The sequence below is a fragment of the Leptinotarsa decemlineata genome, unplaced genomic scaffold, assembly GCF_025532065.1.
Source record: "Leptinotarsa decemlineata unplaced genomic scaffold, Ldec_3_MD MMD2_tig00026294_RagTag_RagTag, whole genome shotgun sequence".
Classification (NCBI taxonomy): Eukaryota; Metazoa; Arthropoda; class Insecta; order Coleoptera; family Chrysomelidae; genus Leptinotarsa; species Leptinotarsa decemlineata.
Window position 1 is genome coordinate 6,797,364 of NW_027412674.1, and position 22,061 is coordinate 6,819,424.

The 22,061-nt window shown below is 34.1% G+C and overlaps 1 protein-coding gene across 1 annotated transcript; it reads left to right on the forward strand.

Annotated features, from left to right (window-relative positions):
• The first annotated feature begins 12,951 nt into the window (after nucleotides 1–12,951).
• Nucleotides 12,952–19,371, forward strand: LOC141484817 (uncharacterized protein DDB_G0272420-like). The gene is made up of 2 exons (XM_074180253.1): nucleotides 12,952–13,203; nucleotides 19,216–19,371. Exons 1-2 carry the CDS (start codon nucleotides 13,005–13,007, stop codon nucleotides 19,296–19,298), a joined length of 282 nt encoding a protein of 93 aa, XP_074036354.1. The 5' UTR covers nucleotides 12,952–13,004; the 3' UTR covers nucleotides 19,299–19,371.
• The last annotated feature ends 2,690 nt before the right edge of the window (nucleotides 19,372–22,061 follow it).

Consider the following 22,061-nt stretch of genomic DNA (forward strand, 5'->3'; position numbering starts at 1 on the left):
TCATTACAGAAAGGTTAATCACTATTTTTCAAGAAGAAACCGAAAAATGTACGTACTATCAACGCATCAGGGGACCTGAAAGGAGAAGAAAAAATTGGATCTCTAACTCATTGGTGAAATCAGATAACAAAAAAATATGTTACTACTAAAACTTCAGGGTTTGAGAACAAAGTTGAGAGACTTGAAAATGAGTATTGAAGAGGAAATGTATGACATAATCATTGGTACAGAAACTTGGCTGAATGATACATTTTTTGATTCGGAATTACTAAATTTGGAAAGGTATACAATTTTTTGATGTGACAGAAACTCGCAATTATCAGGAAAAGGAAGGGGGGTGGGGGGTTATGATCGGGGTGAATAGAGACTTCAAGGTCTTGAACTGGGGAATAAAAGATGGTACGTATGAGATGCTCTGGGTCGAAATGGAATTGAAGAAAATACATATAATAACTTTATTTGATGTTTACCCACCACCTAAATTGAGTTCTGAAGATTACAAGAATTACTTGGAATATTTCGAAAAAACAATATCTGACGAGAGAAACGTATATGTCTTTGGCGACTTTAACTTTCCAAATCTAGAACACGAAAATATGAATGAGAAACATCAACTTTTTTTGAATTTCCTGGAAATTATTGGTTTTGAGAACTGTAATGAAATTAATAATATCAATAACCGTAAATTAGACCTTGTCGATCGAAGTCAGACTTTCCGCTTTTAGAGGAGGATATTAACCATCTTGCCTTGTATATTGAAATATTCGCTACAGATGAGATCATTACAGAAACTCGTGATACCGAATCAGTAAAATATTAGAATTTTCAATTATATGATTTTCACAGATTGACTCAATCTATTCAAAATATTGACTGGACTGGACATCTATTTCATTAGACACAGTCATTACAAAAACTTTAAAAAAAGAAATAAATACCCTATATAGTTTACTAAAGACATAAAAGAATGTTTATTGAATGAAAATAAATATAGAAAACTTTTATTTTATTCATTTATCGAACAATTATATATGATCGTATATAACACCGAAAGAAGCCACCTTAAACGCATGATAAAATAGGGTTTTGATAACTACATCATTGGTATTGAAAACGCTATTAAAACTGACACCAGCACATTTTGGACGTATACAAAAAGTAACAAAAAAATTCTTCCCCGTCTTCGGTCTTTGAATAAAATAATATGAATCTGTATATTGCAAGCAAACGGTCCAATACAACTTTAACATCGTTGCTGAAAAAAAATCCTATTTTTCATTAGACGAAGTAACAGTAACTGATTATTTTATAGATTAAAAAAACTCAAGCCCAAAAAATGTACTGGTGTAGATAATAGCCCACCTTATATTATAAAAGGTTGTTCGGAGTTTTTCCAAGAACCGTTGATTTATATATATATAATCTTTCTTTGAGACAAAATAAGTTTTCATCACGATGAAAACGTGGTATTGTAACACTTTTACACAAATCTGGTAAAATGTCACTTATAGAAAATTACCGGCCAATTGCTGTGTTACCTGCTCCTGGTCAATTGTTCGAACAGATAATATATACTGAAGTGTGGCACAAAGTAAAGAATTTAATAAATGAATAACCAAAAAAGTCAACTTCCACAAATCTTTTATCTTTTAGTCATGACATACTGAGTCTGGAAAATTCTAGTCAGGTTGACGTGATATACACAGATTTCCAAAAAGCGTTTTGACAAAGGAAATCATGATGTATTGTTAAATAAACTTTCTCTATGTGGAGCTACTGAAGGAACATCATATTTAAATGAGAGAACGTTCAGAGTGAAATTTGATACCAACTATTCAGATGAGTACCAGTCGAAATCAGGAGTGTCCCAAGGATCAAATCTGGGGCTTCTATTGTTTCTCATTTTTAATAATGATCTATCAGCGGAAATTAAATATTCAAATTGTTTACTCTTTGCGGATGACCTTGAATTTTATAGAAAAATAGTTACGGAGTTTGGGTTTTGTTTTGAGGCAAAGTAAACATTTTAGAAATTACCAAACAGTCATTAGGATATATAACGCTCTAGAGAGACCCAAACTCGATTATTGTGCAGCCGTTTGACACCCGTATCATTTTATATATGAAAATAATTTAGAAAAAATTCAAAATAGATTACTGCCGCATTCATATTCTAAGAAATATGGAGTCTACCCAGATTATAACACTGTGAGAACTAATGATCTCAGGAAAGAATTTGAAATCTCGATTTTAGAGAATAGAAGGTTATACATAATAGTCGCAATATGTTACAAAATTTATAATAATTATCTCAAATGTCCCAAGTTACGTAGTTTGATGAACCGAAGAAACTCTATCAAAATTATAAGATAAACCCCTTTTTTCGAAATACCATTAGTCACCACGACTTAAGGTATCCCAATCGTAACGATGCTGAAAGTCACAAATAATACACTATCAATGTCCGAACTCAGCTTTGTCCAACCCCCTAGAGAATTTTTTGCTGGTTTGAAAAATTATATATTTAGTGTCAATCAATAGCTTCTCTGTCATATTTTTTGATTAGTTTCTTTTTAATTTTTTTCTTATTACATATGTATAGCTTTATTTTCTTTTATTGAATACTGGCTATGAATTTACGATACATATATAACGATTTTCTCATGTAATTAGGTTACACCTGTATGAGAATAAATAAATAAATGAATAAAATTGCTGAATTTTTCTAAATACGGTCCAGTTATTTTCTCGTAAATGCAGAAACCAGTCGTTATCTATGAGGGAGCAAAAAAAATGTCCTTGTTGGGTAAGTGGGAGTAACTAGATGATCGACAGGAGAGAACAAATCTAGAAATCGCTGTCGGCTCGCTGTAACAAAAACGCCCGTTATATCTACAGAAATCAAGTGTTGTGTGTGTCCCTATCCTCAAGGATAATAATTAAGATCCGACTTCTGACTGTGGAGGCCGCCCAAGATCTGCAAAAGCACTATTCAGGAAAGTTTCAAGGTAAGGCGACTTGTTTCTGGCGTACCTATTCAAATTAGTTGATTTTATAAATACATCCACAAGAGTAGTCTCGTTACTCAACAATTGCTTGTTCGTTATTTTTGTCCAAAAACATCATCGTAATCATTTCCCAGCCACCGTACTCACCAGATTTGACCCTTTGCGACTTTTTCCTACTTTGCTGACTACTTTGAAGGAGACAAAATAGAAATTGATGAATAAATAAAAGTATAATCTACAATAAAGTGCACTGGAGATTTTTTCAAATCGTACTTAGAAATTTATGTAGGTAGGGGACAAACATGTTGAAATCTATTGAAGCTGGCCTACAAAAGAAAAGTACTGTGTGACAACTGTCATGATATATGATGGAATTGGCCGATACTTGATGAAAATCCATAACTAACGTATTCTAAAAACACTTTATTGTGTGATTTTCACTAGATAATTTTACAAACTTAACCATTACGAAAAATAACAATAAACATGAATTTGTAATTTTTCACAAACGTACAAACGTACACAGACATTATCATACATAATTCCTCCACACACCCTTATCAACATAAAGTTGCTGCATTCAATAGTATGCTTCACAGATTATTGAATATTCCATTGTCTGATAGGGAGTTCCAGAAAGAGCATAATTTGATCAAACAAATCGTGGTTTATAACGGTTACAAAATAGATATTATAAACGCCATTCTTACCAAAAAACTTCAAAAGCAAGCCATGGACTTGGTCTACCCATATTCAAGATGCGATAACGTCAGTTATAGGACATTGGCATATTTGGGTGAACCAACCAGGAATATCGCCCGTTTTTTTAAGAAAGAAGGCGTGAACGTGGCTTACAGAACGGATAATAATCTAAATAAATTTATTAAAAACAATAAAGACAAAACTTCGTTGTTGGATAGATCGGGAGTATATAAGCTGACTTGTGACTCTTGACCAAAACTGTATATTGGCCAAACTGGAAGAACATTTTCCCAAAGAACTAAAGAGCATAGAAGCAGTTTTATAAATAGAAAGACCAATTCCACATTTGCAAACGACCTATTAGCAGAAGGACATGAGTTCAATCAGGAATACGATGTGTTACATTTAGAAGAGAAGAGTTTGAAACTCAATCTTCTAGAATGTTTAGAAATCAATAGATTCAGGAATTCAGGGAATTTACTGAATGATCAATTAGAATTAAATAACTCTGCGTTACTGAATATTTTTTCAAATGTGGAAAATGGAACATAAGCTCAGGTAATTAAATTCATTACAAACTTAGGTAAAAAACCAGGTACTTGAAATTCAGGTACCTCAAATTGTAGAATGAGGTATATATAGCATTTAATGTGTAGAATTAGTTATTAAGACACGCCCGAGGAAGCCATTGTATGGCGAAACACGTGTTGTGTTTTTGTAAAACTATTTAGTGAAAATCACACAATAAAGTGTTTTAAGAAAACGTTAACTGGCATGAAGTATATATTCATCTAAAAATCATTATTTGAAAAATCCATGGTGCAGACTTTTTGGTGTGGACTATATGAATTAACAGAGGCCGTAAAGTTGTAAAAGTTATTTCTACACAAACAACAATTATGCCCGCTACCCTGACCATATCACGACTGACCTTGTATAACCTTGAGATTTTGTAAACAGATTTTAATCAGTTTATTCTACAACCTTGAATGATTAATTTCATCATGAACTCATCTGTTGTTATTCATATGCATGTAACTTCAACGATTAAATGATATAATTTGCTATTCATGATATTGAGAAAATAAGGAAACCTTCAGAGGAGAAAGCAGTGGTGTGAAATTTTGTGATTTTCCCCTGTTGATGGAAGTTCCTAGAAATTCGAAATTTTTCAATTTAAACTGAAATGTTCACAGAAATATTGGTTGAAATCATAATTTATTCCAGATGTTCCAGATATTTCATATTCTCTTTTGGGATGTTGATGAAATTAGGTGATATTTTTCATTGAGAAGTTTTTGGGAAAAACATATATTCTTTTGAAAAAGTAAGACTGGTCAAAAGAAATATATCCCCATGTCTTTCTTTTCGTACCCAAATTATGTGGCAAATAATTTTTTTCAATCTGGTTTTGAGTATACCTCTGGATCGACAGGTAATCATCTTCTGAAATTGAAGAGGAATGTCATCAAATATGGAATAGTATCCCTAATATGAAATACCCCCATTCCTCTCAAATGCAAACTTACACACGCCTCAATCAGCGATATTCTGTCCCTTTCTACTCCATTTCACGCGTATAGTCGAAGTAAACGATATAGTGCATAGTTGAAGTTGTCGGCGATCTCAAAAGTCAAAAAACCAATAGACACAAATAAAGCTGCTGCCAACTAGTCCACGTGGACTGTAGACTTGGTCGGTTCAAGGTTTAATTCAGGAACTGATCGCGATTTGAGTGTTGAAATTCGACATTGGTGCAGTTATAATTACTTAAAATTTTTGTTATCTGTTTGAAACGGGACGTCCAAGTACTAACTACAAGTACTAATAGTTATAACGAGTGTTATAACAACGCAAACTTTTTCCTGTGTAGTGATTCCAATAGCGATGGTGAACAATGTGAAAAAGATATACCAGTAAATAAGATTCGGATGCATTTGAATATGGAAACACAGAGAGTATGTTTCAATGTATATAAGAATCTACATCTCAAGTTTGGTTTCGAGGAAAATACTTTTTACAAGCAACAATAGATTTCACTGAAATTCCTTTCTCAACTGAACGTAAAATAGTCAAAAACAAACTATTTGAACAAACCTTTTGAACGCAAAACGCGATGTGATACGGGATTACCAATACCTTTAGATGTTCATATAATAAAATCATTTAAAAAAACAATATACGACTGTTACAGAAGCAATGAGATTCCTACAACTGAATTCATAAGGAAGAAATTGAATACTTCCGGCATTAACGTGAGCTTCTGTGACAAAACTCTTCAGAATTGGATGAAGAAACTAGGATTTAGATTTGAAACAATAAACAAGCGTAAATCTGTTATGAAAAGCAGAAGAATAGTGGAATTACGTAACAAATACTTAGAACAAATAACTAAATACCTATATACAAGAACAACGGTAAATTACCTATTTGGAGGAAACTTGATATGACACTCACGACATAGTTACGAAAGGGTGGACCCATGGTTCGAGAATGTGTACGCCTAACATGGCTACAAACAAAGGATCATGACTGATCATTGTGCATTGCGAAGGAAGTAAAGGATGGGTTGTGAATTCTTTGGAATAATGTGGAACTAGAGGACTGCAATAATGACTATGATAAGATCATGGAAGCTAATAATTTTGAGGGGTGATTTGAAAACACATTGATCCCAAATTTGGATGCGAATAGTGTAATAGTTCTTGACAACGCTTCCTATCATTCGCGACAGCTCATCAAAGTACCGAATAAAAATTCGAGGAAAGATGAAATACAAAGGTTTTTAATTAATATCAATTTGTATTTTCAAGATTACTATACCAAAAACCTACTACTTGAAGTTTTACAGACAAAATAATTTTAAGAAGTGTATGCTCTTAAGAGTATTGCTGAAAAGTATGGACACACCATACACTCCTTTTTTGTGTTTTCAATCCCATCGAGTTGATTTGGGGAAAATTAAAACAAAGCATCGGGCGTAAAAATAATTTTCCAAATTTTGATAAGAGGGTTATAGAGGTAATTAAAGAAGAAGTATTTAATATTACCAAAGAAGACTGGCTGAAAAGAATTAAAAAAGTCATTTTAGTTGAAAATATATAATTAGAAATGATTATTAAAAGGGAGCTGTTGGAAGGCAGGTTGCACTATATCGTTTACTTAAACTATACAAGTGGTTATATGTTACATGTCAGTCGAGCGAACTGTTTCGTCGTTGTGACAGTGTTTTGTTTTACGCTTCGGCAGAACTTTCTAAGGTATGTAAAAATGTGTATTTTTTTACAAAAACTGCACACAGTTATCGTTTTTATAGCTTTAGGACACCGTCTAGATATTTTTTGTATGTTTTAGCGGCTTTTTATGGTATGACTTTCATGTTTATAAAAATTTGAATGACAGTTTGAAATCTTTGGAATTTCCAAGTACGGACAGATAATACTATCCAAATATGGACTATTCCATAATAGTTAATAATTTTGTAAATTATATTTTTTTCGTGTTTTATCAGAATGGCGAGCGTCAACTCGAAAACAAAGCGAAAAGAAAAGAATTTAGAGCGTATGGCAAAAGCTATAAAATTAGTGAGAGAAAAAAAAGAGCTACTTGAGAGCTGCAAAGCACTTTGATGTACCAAAATATACCTTGTTTCGTTTATGTCAGAAAAACGATTTTTCTCCGGTAGAAGCCGCAACTACTACATTCGGAAAGAAAACTGTCTTAGGGACAACACTTGAAAATCTCTTGGTAGACTACATTTTGACGATGGAAAGCAGATTTCATGGCTTGACGAGAAATAATGTTCGAAAAATAGCGTACATGTTAGCAAAGCGTAATCAGTTGAAAAATCCATTTGGTAAGGCTGACATGGCTGGAAAAAATGGCTTAAATTATTTCTGAAACGGCGTAAGGACAAGCTATCAGTTAGAAAATCAACTGGCACGTCTTTTTCTAGAGCCTTTGGTTTCAGCAAAGAAAAAATAGACTCATTTTTTAATCTCCTTGAAGACGTCTATGCTCAAGGAAACTATGGCCCAAGTCGCATATACAATGTAGATGAATCTGGGCTTACCGTAGTACAGAGCAAGATACCCCAAGTAATTGGGCATAAAGAAAAACGTCAGATAGCTTCACTTACTTCAGCGGAAAGGGGTTCATTGATAACGATTGTCGTTTCCATGAACGCCACTGGTCATTTTGTGCCTTCCTATATTATATTCCCACGCAAGAATATGAGTCATCAGTTAATGAGAGGCAGTCCCCCAGGTGCTGTTGGCGTTGCACATCTATCAGGATGGATACAAATGAACATATTCACTGACTGGTTCAAATATTTCATGAAATATACAAACCCTACTCCGGAATCGAAAGGATTACTGATCTTAGATGGTCATTTATCTCACACTCGTAACATCGACGTGATAGAGCTTGCTGGATAAAATCATGCCCAAATTGTGTCTTTACCTCCTCACACTACTTACAAACTCCAGCCATTAGATAAAACGTTTATAGGACCACAAAAACCCTATTACAGTGAAGAAATACTCATGTGGATTAGAGACAATAATCGACCATTTAGCCCTCATGATGTTGTTGAGCTGTTTGGCAGAGCTTCTTGAAAGTGTGAACTGGCGAGATTTCAGCAAATGGATTTCATGTAACTGGCTTATGGCCATTGAATAAAAATATTTTCACCACGGTCGACGCAACAAGATGTAGTTAAAATGGTTGCACAGTCAATGTTACATCAATGACATCAGGTCATCAACGTGAAGGACATCGATGGCCAATTTAAGAACAACTGATAACTCTACGCCTTTAACTGAAGTTGTCACGCCCAGGCATGAACCTGTACTCGCAACTTCCGGATTTTCTAATAGAGGAAAAGAGGCATCTGTTGCACCATTCATCACGTCGTCACCGTACAAGATTGACCTCATAGACAAAAGCAAGAAAAAAAAAAGAAAAAGAAAATAAATTAGCGAAAAACAGGAATGATAACCAGAATGAGAAGGAATCTAAAGGAAAGAAACCAAAAGAGAAGACTAAGCCTATGTCAGATTCAGATGATGAGAAGGTGGGGAGGAGAAAGTGAACCTGTTGCATTAATAGGATAAACAGCTCCAGGCTCTGGTATTTTCTGTGGTATGCTAATTTCGAATCATCCTTATGGGGAAACATGGAATAAGTGCCTCATGTGTTGGCGCCGGGCCAAAGTTTGATACCTGGATTTTTGATTTTTGTAAATAATTTGTGTTCCTATCTATGACACACCAAAGTTTTCGAAGAATATCTTAGAAGGTGAGGTTAATTTTTGATAGTGATTGTAGTATTCCATATTTAGTGCACCTATTCCATATACAGTGCATTTCTTTGAACGGGTCAACTCAAAATTGAAATTTGGGATGATGAAATGAATGCTTGAATGATTTTTTTTGAAGTGAAACTTTCAAGATGACGATTGGCACCATCTGGAAAAAGAAATTAAACAGAAAGGGGGGTCTTGTGACACATCATTTTGAAGCTTCTGACGAATACTTCAGAACCCTAGAATATGAAGTCAATAACTTCACCTTCTACAAAATGGCGGAACATTCAATAATTTCATGAAGACAAACACATTAATATCGATATTTCTAGAATTATTCATTTTTATCTGCCGTATGGCAATTCCAACAACTCGATAAAGTTTGTAAAGTTATTTTTTTTTTTATAAAAATTACAAAAAATGTCAGTACGACAATGAGCATCATCATATTCTCATTGAGTTTTCGGTTTTACTACTAGAAAGGTACCACGTCAAAAATCTCTAAAATAGTCAATTCTCGTCCATTGGAAGATGAATTGAAGCGCTTTTTATTTAAGGTGCGACGCGTAACTTTCACGGGACCAAAAGGATTTTCAACGAACATTTTCCCAATCGTCCTATCTGCAGAAAATATTTGAGGGAACTTGTGTCCACAACTACCGGTAGTGTACATAACAAAAAGCCCCCAGGTCATCCGTCCATTCCGGAAGAACAGCAAGTGCAAATAATTGATGAGATGGTAGTAAATCCTGAACAGTCTACTTATTCCGTTGCGAATGTTTGTGAGGTGCCTCCTTCCACTGTGTGAAGACTTTTGAAGAGGAATAGGTTGCATCCATACAAAATTAAAATGGTACACCAATGACCCTGATCGAAGAATAGAATTCTGCGAAATCATGACGGAAACCATTGCAAGGCATCCTACCTATCTCCACGATATTTGTTTTAGTAACGAATGTACATTTTTTTAAACGGCAATGTTCACAGACAAAATTGCTGTTATTGGAGTGACACCAACCCTTACGTTTTCCGGGAAACACATACCCAATATCCAGAAGAAATTAACGTTTGGGCAGGAATATTGGGAAACCATATTGTAAGACCTCTATTTATTGATCAAAATTCAACAGGGGAACTGTATTTGAATATGCTGGAAAACTATGTTGACCCTCTCATCACTGAAATCTTCGAAGCGAATCCTAATGAATTCGATATGGATATTGTATTCCAACAAGATGGAGCACCACCACTTTTCCCGGTCGTTGGATTGGCCGTCGAGGTCCTACAGAATTGCCAGCGCTCGCCAGATTTGACACCTTTGGACTTTTTTTATGGGGCTATTTGAATCAAATGCGGTATGAAACTGAACCTGCTTCAATATTAGATATACGGCGGAGAATAATAAATATTTGTAGAGATATGCTGGAAACTACTGTTGACCTCTCGTCACTGAAATCTACTACTTTTCCCTTCAATATACGGCAGAGAATGATAAATATCTGTAGAGATATTGACATTATTGTGTTTGAAAATGTTCGGTGTGAAATATCGGATAGGCTGTTCATATGTCAAGAAGTTCAGGGCAACCATTTCGACCTTTTTTTGAACTGACCTCAAGCTTATTACCTCATATTATGTAGTTAAATGCCAATGTATTGAGGTAATTATTAAAAGTTCCGCCATTTTGTAGTAGTTGAAGATATTGACGTTATGTTCTAGGGTTGTGAAGCATTTATCAGGAGCCATTCCATTTAATTTTTTTTCCAAATGGTTCCCAGTTGCCATCTTGAAAGTTTCATCTGTCAATTTCACTTCAAAGTAAAGTTTTCATGCATCGATTTCATTATCCCAAATTTCAATTTATTGAGTTGACCTGTTCAAAAAATAAAAGGGGGGACATTAAAGAAAAGCACTGTATAGGCACATTTATGGTTAGTTAATTTTTGAAAAATTTTGTCGAACTTATCAATGTAACCTAAAATGATTACAAACTTGAGGGCAAATAAATGATTGTTAATAAATAGTAGACACGTCTTTCATTTATAATATTTGTGCAAATTATGCATAAAAAACAAAATTGTATTCCATATTTGGTCACTTTCCTCTAACCATAGTTGGAAGTTGACATGTTGATATTTTATCATCGTAAATCTAAGGCCAACAAAATGGAATACCTGATTTCTCAATTACATATTAGTTTGTTCGTTTTTGCCAACGCAACACAACTCGGTTAATTCCATCAGCATGAAAAATGAGTACTCGTGATTCGATGAAGCTGATGTAGGCCATTTTTGCCAGGTCCTGATATTTGATCTCACACAAAGGAAGTTGTAGTAGTAGTAGTAGTAGTAGTAGTAGTAGTAGTAGTAGTAGTAGTGGTGGTAGTAGTAGTAGTAGTAGTAGTAGTAGTAGTAGTAGTAGTAGTAGTAGTAGTAGTAGTAGTAGTAGTAGTAGTAGTAGTAGTAGTAGTAGTAGTAGTAGTAGTAGTAGTATATATTTGGTACAAAGTTTACACAGGTCATAACAGATATTGCTTATCTATAAATACATAATATAAAATATTCAGATAACTTGATTGGTTAAATGGACAATTACTATAGATATACATACATTTGTGCAAATAAAACAAACTAACTATGAAATAGAAATATAAAACAAGTTAAAATATATATGATTAAGTGTTATTACATGCCTCGAAAACCATCACTAAAATATTCATCTAAGGAATAAAAAGCTTTTTTAATTAAAAAAAAATTGATTCTGTATTTGAACTCCTTCAAAGGTAGATTTTTGATATTTTGGGGAAGCGAATTATACATTTTTGGAGCATAATAATTTACGCCAGTTCTGATTCTGTTGACTCTATGGTTCTGGAGATACAGATTTGAATTATTTCGAGTGTTATAACTGTGGATTGCATCATATGTAGTATAACCTCTTATATGTTTTTTAACATGTAGCAGGCATTGCAATATATAATGATGGAAGTGTAAGTATTTTATTATTTATGAAGCTACTTCTACAGTCTTGCTTGTAAGAAAGGTTATCAAGAATCCTAATTGCTCTTCTCTGGATGCCAAATAAATCTGATGCATTGGGCACATGGCCCCAGACAAGTACTGAATACGATATGTGAGAACGAATAATCCCATGGAAAGCTGTTTTCAGAACTGGTTTTGATACCGCTTTTTGTAAGTTCCTCAGGAGATAAGTATTTTTGGATATTTTGACTATAAGTCTATCAATATTTACATTCCATTTACAAAGTCAATTTGGGGTCAATGTATACGCCTAGAAACCTAACATATTCAGGGTTACTGATATCTGGCACTTCGCGCAACGAAAAAATGACTGTTTGGCTCTTATTTTCATTAAGTTTAAGATTATTTACGGCAAACCACTCACTGACATTTGTCAGAGTATCCTCGAATGTGGTACGCAAAGTATCAATATTATTTCCAGAAATTGATACAGTTGTATCATCAGCAAACAACACGAAGTTAGCACTTGTGTCACTAAATCTTATATCATTCAAGTAAATCAAGAAAAGGATCGGTCCCAATATCGACCCCTGGGGAACTCCATACTCAATAGGAAGTAAGCTAGTAAATTTGCCATTCAAGTAAACAGCTTGCTGTCTGTCGTCCAGATAGGACTTCGTCAGTTTAAGACTGCCTGTAGATAATTTATAATATTGAAGTTTTGAGAGCAAAACTTTAGGGCAAACACAATCGAACGCCAAGCACTTCAGCAGTTTTGAAATAAATACCAGTTTTTATGGTATCATATTTTATCAATTATATCTTATTAACCATGAACACCTTGTAACATGATCAACTTAGCTTGACCTTTCGTTCTTCTCAAACTTGTTTGTATTGTTTTTTCTCCCCCACACAAGCGACATTGTTGTTGGACGATGCTACATAAGCAGTGATATCTTGACTCTTATTGTTATCACTCGTACTTTACTCTCACAACAATTCAAGATGAAGACGATTGCTCTGATCCCAATATTTTTGCTTTGTTTGGGTGTTGTTCACTCTGCGGAACAAGAAAACTGCAAGCCGTCCAACTGCTTTCAAATCGCATGTGGAGTTCCGCTTTGCGAATCAATTCAAGAAAGGGGTCCTTGGGTTTTGAGACAGGATCCTTGTGAATGTTGTCCTGGTTGTTATATCGAAAGAAGTAAGTATTCAGTTTGGAAAAACCAGTGTTTTCTGCTCTTCAGAAGTATTTTATAAAATTGACAAATATGTATGTACTTTCATCAATAAGGTATCTTAGGTTAACGGTTGTTATACGATATATAATAGTGGGCATTTTATATAAAATCTGATGCTTTCATATCAACTTGATTTTTTCCATAATCTACAACGTCGACTATGAAACTAGTTCCAATTTGGAAAAAATACAAGTGGTGAATATTTCTTGTCGTCACATTGTTGAAAAAACTCAATTTGATAAAAAAGTTCAATATACAATAATTTTTTATCCGCCTTCTTTGGGTATTTTGTAACGGTTTAAATTTCTGAATTCAGAAGAATCAGTCGAGCTGCCCTGTAGGTTCGTTATTTTATCAAAATATTGCTGGGATGATGGGTTATCTATCAAGCAGGGGTAAATAAAAACGAGGAGATTTTCACGGTCAGGATTTAGAAAGGATTCAGATTAGTATCTATCGTAAAGCCGACACGAAAGCAAGGCTCTAGCTAGAGACCGTCCGAAACCTAAAAACATCTGAGGTTTTTTGGACAACCTGTGAAAGATTCACGTCGAGCACTGTCCGACCTTTTGTTCATTTTTTGGTGGTAAAAAAAGCTTTCAAGGCATATTTATCTGGTAATTGGAGAAATCCTTCGGAAAAGCTATAGTCGCATCATACACGTCGATCTTTGAGATATGAGGAGACATTCTAGAAAGTACCAACGGAGAACCGTAGCGAGTATAAAAAAATATCTAAAATGATGATACCCCGTGAGTAGAAGCCCTGATATTGATGATATATTTTGGAGCGGTCTAATTGCTGAAGTCTACAGTTCATTCCTTAAAAAGTAGAGGATAGTTTAAGTCAGGGCCGTAGCGAAAAGAAAAACCAGAGGGAGGGAGGAAATCCAAATGTTCCCAACCCCACCAGCAAAATTTCCCAACTTTCGAAAAAATTAAAGCCCAGGAATTAGTTACTACTATAATATATTAATTTTCTTACTTAGCTATCCAAAGATTGGCTGAATACTTATGCCCGTTAGGGTATGCACAAACAATAACAAAACAAAAACTATGTGGTAAAAAACATAGAAATTTTCATTTCTCTTTTCATTATGATCTCCTACCACGTAGTAACGGCTACATAAATTTTGGTAATTATAAAAATAATAATGGGAATTATTCTACTTTGGACCACCATATCCACCATGTATAGGAATATTCAATACAAATGAAAGGAAACAACACTTGAATAATATTGTGCTTATTGTTTTCTACTATTATTTTTTCTATCTTCACGACCTGAAATTTCCCAACTTTTCCAAGTCGAAAAAACAGCGAAAAGTTGTGAATTTCGTGAAATTGTCACTTAAAAATTTGTGAACTGTTCAGGACTGTTCTCTTACTTCCTCTTCCTTTCTTTTCTTTCATTTTCATTTCTTCAATTTTCATTCATTTTTTTACTATTATTTTTTTCAATCTTCACGGCCCAACATTTACCAACTTTTTCGAAAAAGCAGGGGGGGAGGCTTCCCCCATCCCCCAATGGCGACGGCCCTGGCTTAAGTATTTACTTTTTCTCTGTGCATCTGACGGGGGTAATAATAATAATCGAGTTTAATTGTAGTTAATCGAAAAGTAGGTTCTGGATAGATTAAGATTCATACAGTTACTTTTCACTACTCATTTGTTCCCTCACTTTCAATTTATGTAATGATCTATCTGTGTCAGTTTAAAATACTCAAATATTTTGATTCAATATTGTTCCGTGATAAGAGTTCCCCAGTAGTTATATCGTGATCAAAACGGCCTATAGCCGCGTATTAATATATTTACTCGAAACGTTTGTTTTAGTATTGAGTATTGGTTCTTTAAACTTGATGCATATATACTTGCCTGATTTTTTCTACATTAGTTCGTTGCAAATAATATATGAAAATCCATTTTTGAGTTATTACACATCAGTTGGTAGTGGAGTTTGTAAATATTTCTTTCTACAGTGAATTTCTATGTCCCCCACCTTTTATTTTTGAACGGGTCAACTCAAAAGATTGAAATTTGGGATAATGAAATTAATGCATGAATACTTCAATTTGAAGTGAAATTGACAGATGAAAGTTTCAAGATGGCTACTGGGCGGTGTCTGGGAAAAAAAATAAATGAAAAGGAGGGTCTCATGACATCTTTTTGAAGCTCCTGACAAATGCTTCACAACCCTACAATATAATGTCAATATCTTCAACTACTACAAAATGGCGGAACTTTTAATAATTACCTGAATACATTGACATTTAACTAGATAATATGAAGTAATAAGCTTGAGCTCAGTTGAGAAGATGCTCGAAATGGTTGCCTTGAACTTCTTGACATATGAACAGCCTATCCGATATTTCACACCGAACATTTTCGAACACAATAATGTCAATATTTATTATTCTATGCCGAATATTGAAGGGAAAAGTAGTATCCAAATAGTTTCTTACTTGTCTGGAGTGGTGGTACTCCATCTTATTGGGATACAATATCCATATCGAGCTCATTAGGATTCGCGTCGACGATTTTAGTGATGAGAGGCTCAACACTACTTTCCAGCATATTCAAATACAGTTCCCTTGTTAAATTTTGAACAATGAATAGAGGTCCTACAATATGGTTTCCCAATATTCCTGCCGAAACGTTAATTTCTTCTGGATATTGGGTATGTGTTTCCCGAAAAACGTGAGGGTTGGTGTCACTCCAATAACGGCAATTTTGTCTGTGAACATTGCCGTTTAAAAAAAAATGTATATTCATTACTAAAACAAATATTGTGGAGATAGATAGGATGCCTTGCAATAGTTTCCGTCATGATTTCGCAGAATTCGGTTCTTCGATAAGGATCATCTTCAGTTAATTGGTGTACCATTTTAATTTTGTATGGATGATACCTATTCCTCTTCAAAAGTCTCCACAAGGTAGAAGGAGACACCTCACAAACATTCGTGACGGAATAAGTAGACTGTTCAGGTTTTACTACCATCCCACCGATTATTAGCACTTGCTGTTTTTCCGGAATGGACGGATGACCTGGGGGCTTTTTGTTATGTACACTACCAGTAGTTGTGGATACAAGTTCCCCTTAAATATTTTCTACAGATAAGACGATTGGAAAACGTACATTGAAAATCCTTTCGGTACCGTGAAAATTACGTGTCACACCGTGAATAAAAATCGCTTCTTCTTCTTCCAATGGACGAGAATTGACCATTTTAGAGATTGTTGACGTGGTACCTTTCTACTCGTAAAACCGAAAACTAAATGAGAATATTCTAACTTAACAATGATATTCATTGTCGTACTGACATATTTTGTAATTTTTATAAACAAAAAATAACTTAAAACAAACCTTATCGGGTTGTTGGAATTACCATATGGCAGATAAAAAGAAATATTTCTAGAAATATCGATATTAATGTTCCTCCATTATGTAGTAGGTGAAGATATTGACTTCATATTCTAGGGTTGTGAAGTATTCGTAAGGAGCTTCAAAATGATGTGTCGCCCAGACGCCATATGGGTCAATTTCACTTCAAAATGAAGTATTCATGCATTAATTATCTCTAATTTCAATTCCAAATCCCCGTTCAAAAAATAAAAGGGGGGACATTAAAAAATGCACTGTATATATCAATTTAATATAAATTTCAAACTTGGAGGTTCGTTGTTGACTTTTTGGCTATTTCTTCACCCCTTCCCTGTTGAATCCGTTCAACTGGCGCCCCAGAGCTTACTTTTTTCTATCTATTTCGACTGTAAAAAAAACATATTTTTCTTACCCACGTCCAGCCCCGACAATAATCGACTAGCCCGGGCCGAGCTACTTTTTGGTAATTACATAAATACCAAGGTAGGTTATAATTTTCACCGTTCATAATCTGAAAAGTATAAAGATTGTACCATGGAGAACTTTATACACGTGTAGAAAGGGCAAACATTTCAGTTTGCCGCGATGAATTACTGTGTAAATTCGAAGTATTTCTCAAAAACAAAAATGTTCTATTTATCAGTAACTTGGCTGCCCAACTTGAACGGAAATATGGTTAGGGCAAAATAGAAACAGACTCATATCAGAGAACACCATGACTGGTTGTGCCAGGACATATTGATATCATGATATCAAAGAAATTAATACACTCACTTTTTATTTGATTTCTGCCAGGTCAAGATGTGAAACCCCTTTTTTTTGCTGTGCGCCACTGTCGGTGGATGGGAAGTCACAGTCTATGGCTGGTGTTCTCTTCCCCCGTAACCTTGGCGCCCATGAATCTAGCGACTTCAACACAAATCTGTATCGTATATATTAGCAGGGGAGCCCACGATGCAAAATGGGGATTTACTCGAGCGTCATTGAGACATATTAGGTTGCAAAGCTTAGATGATAAGAAGAAAAAAGTGTTATATAATATATACCTTTTCATCGGTGGGGGAAGCGGCTATAGATTTTTAAATATGTAAAAAAATAACGTTGCATGGACATACTCGAGCGCGTCAGATATTGATAGCATCAATGTCCTACGTATTTTTAATAATGTTGGTATGTTAATCTGATCATTTGCATGATGTGAGTGGTTGTACGCAAGGGTTAAAAGTGAAAGGAAAAAAAATTAATCGAGCGCGTCGGATTTTCTAAAGGGGTGTCAAGTGTAACAAAAAAAGGCTCTCATTCAATAATCTAATGATTTCGATCTGACGCAAACTCGCGGCCATTATTATAATGTGCAAAAAAAATTCGCCATTTTGAAATACTCAAGCGCGTCAGATTAAGATGTATATGGTTCATCTTTATGTTTTAGAGGTGCTGTCTCATAATCTGACGATTATCTGGAGGGATTCGCTTAATCTGATAAAAACAATATTTTTTTTTAATAATTGAACTTAATTAATTGAAAAGCTCAAGAAATAGCATGCAAATAAATAAATGTATGTTTTTTAGGTAAATTGATTAATTATTGAAGAAAAGAGAAATGAAACTTTCTCTGTTTTTTACGACTTTTATTTGTAACTAACGTTACTGCAGTTTCGTCCTATAAGGACGAATCTGCAGTTTTCAACTTATATATCAAACTTATATATTGTATATGTTTAAAAATGTTCTTATATATTGTATAACTTTGAAAATGTCCTTATAGGACAAAACTGCAGTAACGTTAGTTACAAATAAAAGTAGTAGAAAACACAGAAAGTTTAATTTCTCTTTTCTTCATTATGATTTCCTACCACGTAGTAACGGCTACATTCATCAATTAATTGATTAATTAATCTTCATCTTCATCACGAACGACTCTCTGTGATCAACTGTGATGGCGTTATGGCAACAGAATTCAGAGTAGGGACGGAGTGAGAAAGTAATAGATAGAGAAAAAGTGAATAGAGAATAAAGGAATAGAAACTCGGAGAGGAAAACATAAGTATCACACACCTGCACGCATTAAACTTTATTGACGAATTTTTTTGTTATTTCGGCTTGCGGAAATCGTCAGATTATATATTTTTCGTTATCTTTGAATTATTTCCTTCAAAATGATAAAAATTAGCTACGCTCGAGAATGTTGAAATGACGTTATTTTTTTTACAACTTTGCTGCCCTACCCTTTCTTTACGTCACTCTCAAATTGTCAGGTTACTAGAATATACACTTTTTAGCATGTAATTAACTCACCCTACCTCAATCTGACGCGCTCGAGAATTTCTAATGATAATTTTTTTTTACTAATCTGATCCTTTATCCCTCACAGGCAAATTGCAAGGTATTCCCCTGTATATTAATCTGCCGCGCTTTAGTAAATCCCGAAGTCCCCGCTCGGGCTCCCTATTATATTGTTTGCTGTGTCCACTTATTTTTTCACGTCCATATCTAGATTGCCACAGACGTTGGGCATTTGAAAATGTTTTACTTTTCATATATCATCACTTTTATCGACAGACTGCTCGCTGATACATTTTTTTTTATTTCAGAGGAAGGTGAAGAATGTGGAAAGGGCGACAGCACAATTTGCGTGGAAGGTTTGAAATGTGTCGACCACAAATGTCAGGCATAAAAAATCGATATTTTTTTTCATTATTATCAGTTTTAAGTTTCTTTGTATTTGAAACAATATAGTATCTGAAATGTATTTTAGTTTCTATCCAAGGTATAAATTTTGTCTGATTGAAATGAATAACCGTCAAGTCAAAACATTTCAAAAGAAACCATTCTTCACCCAGGCATTTATCTAAAAATACTATACAACTCAGTTGATACTGCCAAACTAGTAGGACTCACTCTTGACCGGAATTCATCATGGTATGTACACACTGAGGATCTGAGTAAGAAGCTGTTTAAGAGTATATTTGCTTTTCGACAGCTAAATAGAGTATTGTCTCTTGACGCCCTGAGAAGTTCATATTTGGCTTGTTCCACTTACATATTAATTATGGCATAGTTTTGTGGGTAATTCCTCTCACTCCATTAAAATCTTCAGACTTCAGAAAAAAGCACTCAGAATATTGATGAATGCCAATTATATAGATCAATGTAAGCCGCTTTTCAAAAAAATGGGTATACGACCACTACCATCGGTATTCATATATAGTCAATTACTTGAAATCCATAAAAATAAATCAATCTATTCGCAACATCAGGATATTCATCATCACGCTACAAGAAATGCAGATATGTTCATACAGCCTCGATACAAACTCACAAGGTTTATTAAAAACTCATTGAATATCAATCTCTACAATCATCTTCCTAATTCATTCAAAGTGCACAAACAAAGCTCCTTCAAAAACTATTCTATTCAGAACTATTCTCCTGGAAAACTGTTTTTTCATTACTGATTATTGTAATGTTCAAAATTATAATAATAATAATAATAATAATAATAATCGTCTTTATTCATCGACATAATATAAAAATGAAATACAAAAATTTAGAACAATAATTAAGGGTCAATGAAAAGGTGAAGTATCAGCCTAGACTGCTTTTCAACTTAACATAGCGAAAAAAAAAGAAAAATATAGGTGAATCATAGAAGACTATAAAAATATAAGTGAAACATAGAAAAATATAAAAGTAAAATTTGAGTATTAGCGTATATAAAATCAAAAATACTTATTTCCAGAACAATTTATACTCGTGTGAGTATAAAATATAAAAGTACAAATCAAATAAAAATTAAATTTTCAAATAATAATTTAAATATAAAAAAGTAATAATTTAATTCTAAATAAAAATATAAATATATAAATATGTGCCTAAATTCTTGTAAAATATTTTCACCTTAGTAAACATTTATTAACATTCATTTATAACCCTAGCGTAAACAATAATCATATACAGGTCCGTCTTAAAAGCAACTCTATAGTGACTGAAGTAAGATATTCAATTTCTTCTTGAAATTGTATAAAGATTAGTTCCAAAACTCCTTGGGAAGGGAGTTTTGGTGCAGAATATGAAAAAGAACGTTGGTACAGTGCAGTTGAGTGTTTGGGAATAACTAGCATATTATTTTTCCTTGTTTTCACCCTATTGAGGTTTTTGAACATAGTAAGTTTATTGAGGAGATACGTAGGTTTGCCAGACGTTATGACTTTGTGTGTCAAGGTAAGTAAATGGAGTTTTCGACAGTTATCTAATTTGAGCCATCCTGATTGTTTAAATTTCATACTAATATGTGCAAATTTACGTATGACATGAGAAAAACGTAAACAGGAATTTTAAATGTTTTGTAGTCTAGCTGCATCAGCCTGTAGAAGTGCTGGACCGTAAATACTGTCGCAATATGATAATTTAGATATCACCAGCGATTCGCACAACTCAAGTTTCATTTTAGTAGGTAGCAAATCACGACTAGGATACAGCTGTCTCAGAATATTGAACGAGCTCTGGCAGAGATAGCTGACGTGCTTGGTAAATCTTAGGTCAACATCAAACAAAATACCTAGGTTTTTGATTTCACTTACAAAGGTTAACGGCATACCTACTAACCTGATTTGAAAATTTCGTGTTAGCTGTTCACGTTTTGATTTCGTTCCGAGAAGCATAGCTACTGATTTCGAAGGGTTAAGTGTGAGATTATGTGCGGTTGAGATATTGTATAAAGATGTTGAGTCTTCTTCAATTTGAGAAGTTGCTGAAAGAATTGAATTGCTCGTAAAGTCTAGGTATAATTGAGTATCATCGGCATAGTGGTGGATAGTACAAAACTTCAGACACTCATGAAAATCCGAGATATACATGGAAAAAAGAATAGGTCCCAAGATTGATCCTTGAGGCACTCCGTAATTCACTATTTGGGCATCTGACTTTAATGAACCTACTACTACAGACTGACATCGTTCTGATAAATAGTTACGAATAAGCCCACAAGCTTCCTGAGAAAAACCGTAGTATAGAAGTTTATCACACAAAACATCGAACGCCTTACCATAGTCTAGTAGAATCAGGTAAACTAGTTGGCCTTTATCAATTGAAGTGAGAATGTCATCGGTGATATTTAGTAAAGTTGTAGTGGTGCTATGAGATTTTCGGAAACCAGATTGAACCGAAGTTATAATATTATTTGTTTCAACAAAATGACATATTTGATCTTTCAACATTAGCTCAAACACCTTAGATAGAATCGGGAGTATGCTTATTGGCCTGAGGACCGAATTCAGTGGGATTAATACGCTTTGGTATGGGAATCACGTTAGCTCGCTTCCAAGCCGCAGGAAGGTACAAGTAGAAATAGATAAATTAATAATATAAGTAATATGGTCAATAAGTTTAGTTTCTACATAACGCAACATTCGTAGAGATATTAGATCCGATCATGTAG

What these genes read in the sequence shown, in the direction of transcription:
- LOC141484817 (XM_074180253.1), top strand. Translation starts at nt 13,005, where the DNA reads ATGAAGACGATTGCTCTGATCCCAATATTTTTGCTTTGTTTGGGTGTT. An exon ending in TGGTTGTTATATCGAAAGAA is followed by an intron (nt 13,204 to 19,215) that starts GTAAGTATTCAG and finishes TTTTTATTTCAG; the next exon opens with AGGAAGGTGAAGAATGTGGA.